A 12,814-nucleotide genomic window follows, 5' to 3' on the forward strand; every position below is an offset into this window, starting at 1 on the left:
AAAGGGTCTGGTGCCTCTAGCTTTATGCGCCCGCAAATTGTACAGCTGACACCTCGGAGAATCCAAGATGGCGGAACAGGGAGAGCATATCCATGGTAAATTTTCTAGTTTTATTTGTATCTTTGATCTTGTAGTTGAGATGTTGGTGTTATAATCCTACCTTTAAGTGATTTATTATCATTATTACTTTATCTTTGAATGATTTATTGGGGCTGCGAGTAGTTTAATGGTATTTCCACGACAATGTGAGTTGGAATCCCAAAGGGTTTACCTCGGTTAATTGAGATTTTCTTTGTTTTGTACCCGTTTTTTCCCTGTGTTGTGGACGTTGCGTTGAATTCTTTGTTTTCTTTTATTTAGTTCACTAGTGAAGGTTTAATATAGGCTCATACACCCAAGATGAGCTAAAAATTTGATTTTATCAACTGAGTATAGTACAGTAGTTGATAACCTGGAGAGACTGCGAAGCTGATATTTAGGTCGCCATTAGCTGTAGCGAAGATCTATAGATCAAAATGTCAGCTTTTCAATCCCTTGATAGTGGCCAATTTATTTTATCCACTCAGTTGATAATACTAAATCTTTGTGTTTCACTCCTCATGCATCACCAATTCAAAACCACAGTTTCTTTAGAAACGGAGCTGTGTAAAATGTAGACTGCAGACTGACTGTGGACTACTGTTTTTAGGGTTGGGAAACAATGGGACTATTGTTTTCATGTGCTCATTTGCATGGTGAAAACAATAGTCCACAGTAAAGGAGGATTTTGCATATATCCCAGCATGCTTTGGTGCAATTTCGTTACGCTTGTTATGAAAATGGCGGGTCGAAGGCGGTCGTCTTTCCGTTAATGAGTGATTTTTAGCCTGCCATTTTGCCAACTTTGGCGTACTCCAGGTAAGTGATTTTACCATTTTTTATGAATTTTTCTTTCAAGTTTTCGTTAGTTTTATTTTTTCGGCGCTTTATGGTCGTCAAGCGTGAAGAGTTCAATGAAACAATAGAGTGTTTTTTCAATAGCGCGCCTTTGTGTTTGTGTTTACAGTCGAGTGGTTCCTATCTTTATTAATTTGCATAATGTTTAATGCAAATATAAATCTCAACGGTAGTTCCATTTCAGAAAGTGAAGGTTGAATATTCAGAAAACGGGTCTTGACCTCTTTTGACCTCTCTAGTTTTAACCGTAGACGACCAAGAAAAGCGTGCAAATTTTGGTCTGTTAAGAATTGACGGTGCTTTTGTGTGATGCAAATTCCGCATGATCTTGTTCCTTTTCCACGTGCTTTGTTTTATGGATTTGCAATAGACATATTTGTATGTATCGTTAGGTTAATTTTGGATTCCTTTTGGTATTATTTGAGATCTAAATCACTAGAAATATTCATCCGACGTCCTGAATTGTTCCTTTTAGGGTTGTTGTTATGGAGGAGGGAAGTCTAAAACGTAGACATGTACCCATGTTCGACTCTCCGGGTGAACCCGAGAGCAAGCGCCGATCTCATGAATCGTCATGGAACACAGATACACCTAGAGCAAGGCGCTCCATCACTTGACTTCACGTCGATACAACAAGGCGATTTTACTCCAGTTAATTTGGACATCACATCATCCGAGTCGGGCAACATTACTAGTTTTCGTTCCGACAAATCCCACATGAACGAAAAGTGGCCGTAAACAAGCTTGACCTTCAAAAGTGGAAAGCTTTTGACTGTAAGCTCGAATCGGCTTTCCAGATCTATACAATGAAGCCATACGTAGCGATTATCTTTGAATAGCTTCACGTCGCACGGCCTTCTCTCCACGGCGTCCATCTTGAACTAACAGTATCACGTGACGAATAGAGTTTGATAATATAGTCCAAACGCAAAGCATGATGGGATATATGCAAACTCCTCCTTTGTCCACAGTCTACCTTTTACACTAACCATTTAGAAACAAACGTCATTGTTCAAAGTTGGAAACAGTCCAAGCTGGCAGAATACCCATCCTTCCTAGCTACAGGGAGTAAAATGACTTTAAGCAGCTACACTTTCCTAATTTATCCACTTTTTCTAATTTATCCAAGCTTTTAATGTTCCATGTTAAGTGGGTATGCACTTAGTGGCTAAACCGTTCAAATGTATTCCTTGCACTGGAAATTCTCTGGAAAGTATTCAAGTCTGCACAATAAATTACACCCTAATAAATTAATGATATCTTTGGTAGTTCTCTGAAAAGTTTGAGAAAATGTTCCAGTGTAAAAACAATGTTGTCAAATGTGATAGTGATATTTTCATTGGACATGTATTCTAACCTACATGGCAAGACAAGAATCTGTTTGAAGTTTTCCCAGCAGACATACACCTAATTGCAATAACGTTGTCTTAGAAAAATTACAAAAGGAAAGAGCCAAATAGGTATTAAAAAGGCTAATTAAGCCACATTCTCATGGTAGATTCATTTGCAGCCGTTGCATTTCCTCGCTGGAATTTTCAGTTTTATTGTCTTTCAGCTTTAAAACAATAGCAAATTCCAACAGGCAAATACAATGTCCATGTGCGGATGCTGCAAATAAATATTCATTAGGCTTCTTAGCCTAATTAATTCCTATTTGGCTTTTTCCTTTTTTTCATTTTTCTATGACAATGTTTTTGCAATTGGGTGTATACATGAAAAAGATTCAAAGAGCAAGTCACTGATAGTTCAAATCTACTTTCAGTTCAACTTAATGTATAATAATGTTGGTATAAGACATAATTTATTTTCATTTTGTTCCCTTTTTGTCACAATTTTTATATTAAACCTTCAATTTTATTTTTACAGAAATAATTTATGCTTTGAGAATGAGCCATAAACATAATATGTTTTCCTGCCTTGATGTCATGGCCATTTTTAATGGCTATGCCAAATTACAGGTGGAGTTACAGGGTACTCTGCAATTTAGCTGCCTTTCATCATGGGTTTCATGCTACCCTGTTTTACTATTCAAAATTCACACCAAGTTTGCATTACTGTCATTGTTGCTTATGCAGGAAAGGAAGAAGCCTTCAGTCCATTTTCTATTATGGCAAACAATAGCATTATTGACTTCTGGTAAGTTAATTTTTAACTGTTCACCATCTGAGTTGGGCCAAGTAGTCACTCATAAAGGTTGAACAAATGTTACTTTTTAAGACAAAAATTATTAGTATCATCCAATAACAGTGTTTTGGCAAGGCTTAACAGTTGCAACTTTGGAAGTAAGAGTCACAGGCACCCATTTCTAGTTTTAAGTTTTGAGAATTTGCAACACTTACAGTGACATTGCAAATAGAAAATTGTCATGGAATGCGAGAGCTAATGGCTTAAATTTTGAAAACTCTGAATAGGGTAATGTAATTTTCAACAGAAAAAAACAGCTGATTTGGAAAGATAGTCTCTAAAACAACAAACACTGCAGGCCATGGCTATAAAAAGTGTTCTTTCCCCATTGTCCTTAAAGTATAGACCTTGGACATTAAAGTGAATTCAGTTTGTTTTAATTTCTGTTATATTAAGTTTCTGTTTTTTTTTTATTTATTTTATTTTTTGAAAGTCGGACATCATTGGCATCCATGGCTGGAATCTCTGCTGGAATTCTTGGACTCTCAGCTCTTAAAGGCTTCATCTTTTATTTTATAGCTTCCTTGTTTATGTCTGTAAGTTACTTGCTTACTCTGTATACTTGTCTACAAGTTTAGTTAACATTTATGGGGTACATGTAGGGTAGTACACGGCTCTTTGAAGGCCTCACAGGATTGCTGAGAAAACAATAAACAAACAACAGCAAACAACTCAAACTCCCTGCTAACTCAAACTAACGTAAGTCCAATTTCCCTTGGATTTCACCCCACTTTTCAGTCATTTTTACTCTGTTAACTCAAACTCGGATAACTCAAGACCATGACAAGGGAGCAGGAGCTTTTAATTGTTCTTTCATTCCATCTGGAATTGTCATAGTCTGAACAAAATGAGTATATTCTGATAGCTACATGTAACAATCTTGTACTTTCTTTTTCAGATCTTGATTTGCTTAAAAGCTGGTACACATTGGAGAAAATTTTTCATCTCTTGGTGGGATCTTAGTACTTCAGGAATCTTTGGTGGAATATTTGTATCCTTAGCTGTTTTTTAACTGTTAATCCTCATGAAACAAAAACTAAAAAATCCCAATAATTTTAGTAACAAAGGTATATTTAGGGGCACCCTAATTTTCCATTGCATGGAACTCAGTTTGACATTGCTTTTGGAAACCTATGGGCTAGTAACCCTACACTGGATTAACAAGAGTAGTAATAACCCTAGTCAGTTCCCAGGGGAAGGGGGTACTGCCATACATGGGTTATATAGATATGTGCTGCTGTGTAGGGAAGGGATTTAAAGCAGTTTAGTCTGGGAATGGATAATATAGAAATCAGAGTGTTTAGGTCTTGAATAGGGTGTCATTTCCAGGAGTTGGTCGAAGATTTTAGTCTAGACTAGGAAAACTGGGGAATGACAGTCAAAAAATTATTAATTGGCTTACCCAGAGCTCAATAAGTAGTTGGACATGGGGTTTTACGGTGTTGTGGTATTGAGCTTTTTTCAAGCGTTATTTCAGTAGTTTTGATTTTAATGTGTGGTATTGTGGTATCATCCAGTTTTGCAAAATGCGGTTTTTCATCCTTCTGGCTAACAGTATTTGGTAAAAAAAGATCCTTCATGATATTGGCGTACCATTCATTTGGCCCCTCCTGTCTATTGTAAGTCAATATTTGGAAGACTTTTGACTTAAGGGTAAATGATTACGCAATTTCTGACAGTTACTCCATGATGAAATTGCTAGGACATCCAATGACCATGCTTTTCGATCATTGTACCAATTAATTCGAAGTCTTCCCACATTTTCTCGCGATAGCTGAGGTTGATTTCTGGTGTATACGTGCTTGAGATAAACAAACACGCAAGGTGGATTCAACTTTAAGTAATCGTGACGGATCATAAAAGCTGTATTTGTATTTCGTCGATTTTTTACACCGTATTTCGGTATTTGCCTATTTTTCTTAGGGTATTGCAGTATTGGGTACCCCCCAATGTCCCCCTCAATAAGCTTCTGTTTTGGCTGAGCTGTACTTGTGAACTCAGTACTTTCTAGCAAATAGCAACTCTAGACTTAGGAGAGATTTTGAGAGTTTAGATTAGAGTGTATTGTAGCAAAAATATAAGTTTTAGGATCTCAGCCACACACATCACACCCAAAGATTCCTTAAACCGAATCCCCCCAACCCATGCTGCAGAAAGCAGGTTAAATTGGGTATCCTGTGCATCATCATCTCTAGCATTACTGTATTATCTATTATTTTGTTGTTCTCCTTAACTGCTGACTTTCATTATTACATTCAAGACATACTTACTGTTTTGGACGTATCCTTTCTGAAATTTGAACAAGTACAGCTGGAGGAATTTCAGCGTTTTGTACTTACACCATTTTCTTTGTATTTTAATTTATTTTTCTAACATTAACAGATATATATTATTTTGATAGCCTTCCAGTAACACGGATCTTCATGACCATTGTTTGATTCAGTAGATGTATTGGGTTGAGGGAATATTGTTGGTTTGAGAAATACTTTATATAAACTTTTATATCTAATCATTTTAATTTCCATTGAGCAAAACTAATAACCGCAGTGGGTGGCCATAACTGCATACACATTTTGAAAGCATGCAGTTAATATGTACCTCTCATTCGCCGAGTTTTTGGTCTGAGTATTTTTTCCATTAATATTTACAATACGGAGCGAGAAAACGAGGCTGATAAGTTGTTTATTATGTAGCTTCCTGTTTGGAGCAACTGGAAACAAGTGTACGTTATGCATTTTGACAGTCATTTGAAAGGCATCAAAAAAGAAATTTTTTATCGGCTCACCAAAACAATAGCACTTTACAATGGCTTTCCATAAAAGTGTAAACATGCAAACTATAAGCACTGTAAGTTTTAGCTCACCAATGTAAAAATTCTTGTATTTTGAAAATTGGACACTGTGTTTAGCTCAAAGTCGCTTCCATCTTTCTTTCGTTAAGTCTTTGAAAAACCAAAGTCAATGGTAAAAAAGCTTGTCAAGGTAAGCTCAAGTTTGTTTTCCTTGTTGAAGGATTGCTCGTCTTTCTTTGGCAAAATGTCTTGGATCCCTGCCAGTTCATTATTATCTTCTTCATTGTGATCTGCGATAAAATTTTCAAACACCGACTAGAATCCTCTTCTTGGGTAAGATTACGATTCAGTTTCTTTCTCAGCTTCGTTCTCAAATAGACATAAGTTAAGATTTGGAAGGATGAAGTCACATCCAAGTCTACAGGGTTTTCAGACATATGATAACATTCCTTTAATCATTTCTTTGAGATAGAAAGATTTAGAGCAGCAAAATGAGCATTCACTTTTGAAATTTTGGCCCGTACAGTAAGTAAGATGGACGGCAAATTGACCAATCATAAGGCGAAAACAGACTTAGCCAAATAATTTTAAAATGTTAAAAAATATTTATCATAGCACTTACGAATTACTAACTGCTGATTGGAGGTTGTAACCTCATGGAGTATGTGTGTATTTAGTGATACTTGCCAAACCTCTGTTTTTGCCATCATTCTGGGTCCTTTCCATGTCCACTCTTTCAATGATTTTTCCTCGTGTTATTTCATTAACCTTATGATCAAGATTTTTGTATGGAATGGTTCATGTCTACTGATTGAAGGATACCACAAACTGTGAAACAGCACTTCTGTTGGAACGGATGGTGAAGTCCTGCCCTTTCAGTGGAAACATTTTCCATTTGGTTAAATCCTTGAACGAGCAGAAAACATTGAAAAACTACAAGAACACGTGTCTGCTTGCAAAAGATCCCACAAGTTGTAATGTGTGTTACAGAATATATCCATGCCCACACTGTAAAAAGAATTTGCTCCATGCTTTCGACCGAGCCTAATTTTCCAAAATTTCCCCCTATTAAAGTAAAGTGAAAACTCAGCTAATGTGTGGTCCACGATACTAAAGTTTTGAGAATGTTGTTCTTATCCGATGGCTCAGGAAAAGAAATACGCTATCGGACAACTCTCTGGGATTACAATTTCAGTCCCTTCTGCAGGCTAGGTGTGGATATTTCCCTGACACATATTTTCCGTACTACATCTGAGTGTCCACTTCAGAGCCAGTGGGTTAAACCACATTTTAGCTGCATTAATAATTTATAAATATAAATCAAAAGAAATTAATGTTTAATGAGTGTCAAGTTATATCTTATAAAGACACGGCTAAACCTTACGTCCAATTTTTTAGACCAAAATAACCCCAAATCTGAATATTTGTGCAAGAATGAGTTGATCTATATCAAAGATTTTGAAGCCGTTCAAAAAAACTCGCAGTCGCGTATTATCAGGTTTAAAAACTTTCGGCGTCGCCTCGAGTTTTTATATCTGATAATACACTCCTGCTCGTTTTTTAAACAGTACATAACAACACATATCCAAGTATTTTGTACGGTTCAGGGATTGTCCCCATCAACGTTGTTCTATCAGGGTGGCAAAGGGGTTTTCCGTGACGTGTGATGGGATACCCAAATTATCAGTGTGATGCGTGATCAGGCCCAAGTTAGCTGCGTGAGGCGTGGTTGGGCATAACAGTGTGATGCGTGATTTACTATTTTCACAACGCGTGAAGCGCGATTTTCCTTTGAAATTTCCGTGATGATTAATATCATTTGAAACTAGAAGCAGAGACATTAAAAATAGATGGTTATGACACCAACATCTTCCCCTTTTTGTTGTTTCTCGACCTCTGATTTCCTCAGATCAAATGATAATAGGATACTTGTTAATGTAGTTAGTATTTTATTCTATTTTTCCGTGATACGTGATAACTGAAAAAAATCGGCGTGACGCGTGATAGGTACCCCCCTCCCCCGCCCTTTGCCACCCTGTCCTATGCGCTGTATTTTGTCCATCTGTTGGTTAACAGGTTGCAAAGACTTGATGGACTGCCTTTAGTAACAAGTGCATTCTACAGAAGTGTCCAATAACATTTGTTTATAGTACTAACAAGTTACTGTTAATAATACTGGAATTAGCGCCTGTGGGGCGCTTAAATCTAATTTTCTGATCCGAGGGTGGGGGAGGGGATGCTAATTTGATGGGGGCAAGCACTTATTTCGTTCTTCAATATTTCGGCCTCAATAAGATGAAATTGTTCTCGTTTCAAACGAACTAATACTGTGACAGTTAATTGGAATTTAACAACGTTTCTTTTAACTAAAACCGGCTTTCATCATCCTTTTTAAAGCAAGTTTTGTCGCTATTCTTACGCACTTCTCTAGGGATTTTACATGTTATGTTATTCACTTGGTGGCGGCAGTTCTAGTTTTTCGGTTTCTATAATGGGACGTTCTGCGTCCTGAGTACTTCGAAAACTTCATGGAAATAACTTTATTGTCAACCCCCCCCCCCCCCCCCCCCCGTCAAAGTGACGTCCTCGCGAAAGGCTCATAATTTCGAAAGTACAGGAGGGTCGTTATTTTCAGATCTTTACGGCCGCTCCTATTACAGTCGTTGCTTCGAGAACTAGATGCGTTACATACCGCAGGGTCCGTACTTCCTGAAGTCCTTGAAAAGCCCTAGCATTTAATTTCAGAATTAAAGGGTGCCTGAAAAGCCCTTGGATGGGAAATGATAATTAACATATAAAGGGCAGATTTTGGGATAAAATGCATCTCGGCTTGCGCTAAGCACTCTTTGAAAACTACGTTGTTGGTGTTTAGCTACTCCTTGAATGCTAAAAGCAAAAACAAGTGCGAACCTTTACCCTAAATCCATCTGAACATCCAACTTCTCTTGCTTATATTAAAACGTCCCTACGGTAACCCCTTGTGACTAAAAAAACTGATTTTTATAACGGAACCAAGAGAGAATGAGTTTATTCTCTCTTTAGGTGACAAAATTACTGGTAAACCATTAGTTTTCATTGTTCCCCACAAGGTTATGAATCCTAACTGTCCGGTGGAGACCCTGTTGTCTATTTTACAAGGGTGACCAAGGAGTTGACCGAGAACAAATCTAAGTAGCGATAAGGGCTCGGACTGAATTAGTCAGGGCCTATTCCAGCGCTCTAACCGCTCGTACTGAGTCGACTTCCTTTCCCTTTGTTTTTTCTTGTTTTATGCAGAGACACATTTTCACATGTGAAAAAAGTAGACGTTTCAGTTGACAGGTACTTTTTTATGGCACCGAGGTAGCGTAAAATGAAATAATTATGCGTGCATTCAGGTTCCATTCTCTTTTTCACACGCAAATGATTTTCATATACACCCACTCCAAAACGCCCCCTTTCACAGTATGTAATCATTAATTCACGTATTTAAAAAAGACCCCGCTAGGAAAAGACTGGTTGTATATTTATGTGCAACGAGAAAGGGTTAGGTATTCAAGTTGCTCGAGTCCTTGACTAAAACGTCAAATAGTTGGCCCAAGGGACGTAATATGTCCGTAACAGGCTTCTGAGAACAGTCATTCTGTGTGCATATTATACACGATAATTTGTCATCTGTGTTGTGTTGTGTTGCATGGGAAAATATTTCTGAATCAGAAGACCGGTGACCTGGTCGCTTCGTACTATTTTCCCTCACTACCCATGTGTATAGCGTCAATGACTATACGTGATGCTTTTCCACCTTTTTTCCCCTTTTTTCTTGGCTTTTTTCCTTTACTTCCTACTGTTAGCAGTTTCCCTCGAGCTTCGTGAAGGTCCTCAAAGACACCTGCAGTGCTGTCAACTCTCCCGGATAATCCGGGAGACTCAAGATTTTGAACCTTTTCTCCCGGTCTCCCAGATAATCGCCGAAGTTTCCCATTTCTTGTAGGTTCTACTTTCCAACAATGCGTTGTTTGAGCTATTTTGCTGTTAATGTCGAACGTTTCCTCACAAACTCCGATGTATGCCATTGTAATATAAGCAATAATGTGATTGGTGGGAAGTAAACCAATCAGGTCAAATGTTACAATTCCAACATCTTTTTCGCGCGTTTTACTGCACAAATGACGTCATGCGCCGTGCATTATGACGTCATCTATCATCCCTTTCCTCAATATTCGAAGACGTGGGGGGTTGACAGCCCTGCACGTATTTCGAGTATAGATCGCCTCACGTAAGGTAATCGGGATTCCGGAATCTGGAAACCTTTGCTGTTGGAATCCGGAATCCAAGATTTTTTTGATGGTGGAATCCGGACTCCGGGATCCTGGGCGTTGGATCCGGAATCCAAGTTCCACTGACAAGGAATCCTGTTTTTACCGCGTGGTCTGGGGTTACCTCACTAATATATAGTTTTAGCCAGGACTAAAAGCAAAGCTGTCCTTAATATTACTAGTTTGCTCAAACAAAACATAAAATCGTGTAATGATAAAGAAACGTTGAAGACAACGAGAACGGTAAACAACAACAACAACAAAAATAGGTCTAGGGTGCTTTTTTGGGAGAATCAAAAAATGGATTTGTGATCTCAGATTATATGGATTCCGCTTCACTTCCAAAAAACGAAATATCCGAAAAAGGATCATTTACCACGACAACGGCATGGCCTCGTGCTCCCAGTGATGAGGAAAATAGAGGGAAAAAAAAACAAACTGATCCTCGCGGGGAAGACAAGAAGGAAAAACAACATAAGCTACGTATGAATATACGAAATGTATATATTTTGGTTTAAAACACAAACGTTTCTCGAATAGAATAGGAAGTAAAATTGTAAGAATTAAAACTGAAGCCAATGAATTGTTTTATTTAATTACTTGGATAATAAACCGGCGTAAGCAGACACTACATACGTACAAAAAACATGACAATTAAGGGTTTAAAAACAGTCTACGAATGTAAATAGATGACAAACATGGAATGGTATGTGACTAATGGCTCAAAGTTAACGCGCCATCAACATAGGTTCAGTTAGAATGTCGTACAATAACATACATGTCATACAATAACGTCATACAATGCACAATGTCATACAATAACGCGTACGGCATCTGTTATGTACCATTTTTGTTCGAAAAACCGCTTGTCAAAACAACTTTTTTCAAATCCTTTCCCAATAAAAAAAAAGGTGAAACTTCCAGAAACTTCCTAGTTACACGTTTTATGGAGTAAAAGTTGTATGTGTTCCTGTTCATTTTTTTTCACCGCCGCTTATTTTCAACTTGGTGGCCGCTAGCATTTCTCATTTTCTCACCGCCGCTATAAAATTTTCATGTTTTTCCTCTTGCGAAGAACTATGTCCTGCTCTAGCTCTTTCTCTCTTTTCCACCTTATCCACCTCCCATTCGGGGTGTTTTCGAACTTCCTTCCCCTTCCCCCAGAGTCTGTACGTTCGGGTGGGCGTACGCTGACGTCACAACCAAAATTTCTCTGATGGATAGATAACTAAATTTTCTTAACAATGGGGCTCCGCTCCCGCGCGCTTCGCTTCGCTAAGCAGCCGGGCAAAGTCGCATTCACAGTCCGTCAATTTGCTCCTGGCCCAGCCCCTAATGAAACCCCTGCATCATCATCACTATCATCATCGTCATCACCATTACCATGGGCTTTCGGCGTGAAAGATGATGCTTCACTCCACTGTGGCTTTTTCAAAGTCTCCCACACTGTAAGATCCCGCATGGCAGATTCTATTTCTTTCCCTCCAATTCCAGTATCAAGAGAGAACAGCTGCGGATACGTTAGTCCCGTGGGGGTACTGAGAAGTTAGGGCTCCATAGGAGAATTGATGATATCACCGTCTCCCAGCAAACTGAAGCCGTCTGCGCGAGAGATTCTCCGGTAAAAGATATCCATATAGCAAAACAGGTACCTCGAAATGAAGCCTTAAAAGAGAATAAACCAGCCACCAGAGGTACAAGTGACCGAATCCCTTTTACAGTTACCTATATTAAATCCAGCTCTACCTAACATCCATGACATACTCCGCAAGAAACAACCCATTCTGCAATCCACCGAACACTTGTTAGCCGAAATATTGGCCTATAATAAATCAGCCCTTTGCCGTAGTGCCAGCCCTACATTGAGTTTTGTTTTACCCATATAGTCTTCATCCTGCTGCATGCGTGCTCAGACTAATAGATATTTTGTGCTCTGCGTGAAAGGTTTGTGTGTGTTCCATCCTATCTTTTGTTGTATTTTGCAGAGTGTGTCCAGTTTTTGAGCCAACGAGTAGTGTAGACTCAACTAGTTCCGGGATCAAGTACATTTTGAAACTGTTTTGGATCTGCGAGTGCCACAGTTTTTCAATCTTGTTTCATGCTACCCACCTTATTGCTAGGACTGGGAGGGGCATTTACTTGTAGCTTTCTTCCTTCAACGAACACAGACCTTCGTGTGGCGCCTCTTCGATTGCACCCTTAATTTTGTACGCCACGAACACTCTTTAAAATGTTCCATATGTCCAATCCCCATATGTCATACGTTCCATATGTACAATCCAAATTATCATTTCTAATTATAATAAAGAAGACAAATCAACCCCCCGCCTTCCCCTTCCACATCCTTGGGTGTGCCGGGGGTTTCTCAAGGTTCAATCACCATGAGTGCCAGGAGCCCATAGGCTGATATAAGTGCATGATACGAGAATTTTAATTACTGGTGTGGGTGATTGTACGGAACAAATAGAAGTGCAACGAAGGATCTGGGAAAATACAATCCGCCAAATATCTGACGAACATCTCCAAGGCAAAAGAAGGAAGAAAAGAAAACATACCTCGGGAGCTCGGGTTAGTAACGGGCGATTTCTAAATGGCCAAAAACATTACC

General features: G+C 38.7%; 1 protein-coding gene across 1 annotated transcript; it reads left to right on the forward strand.

The window, feature by feature from the left end:
- Positions 1–30: 30 nt before the first annotated feature.
- LOC140941035 (ER membrane protein complex subunit 6-like) lies at positions 31–7,252 on the forward strand. Its single transcript, XM_073389984.1, has 6 exons — positions 31–95; positions 3,012–3,072; positions 3,554–3,656; positions 4,019–4,111; positions 5,381–5,400; positions 6,692–7,252. The coding sequence occupies exons 1-6, from the start codon at positions 68–70 to the stop codon at positions 6,720–6,722; spliced, it is 336 nt and encodes a 111-aa protein (XP_073246085.1). The 5' UTR covers positions 31–67; the 3' UTR covers positions 6,723–7,252.
- Positions 7,253–12,814: the final 5,562 nt, after the last annotated feature.

Source organism: Porites lutea, chromosome 6 (assembly GCF_958299795.1).
Source record: "Porites lutea chromosome 6, jaPorLute2.1, whole genome shotgun sequence".
Taxonomy (NCBI): Eukaryota; Metazoa; Cnidaria; class Anthozoa; order Scleractinia; family Poritidae; genus Porites; species Porites lutea.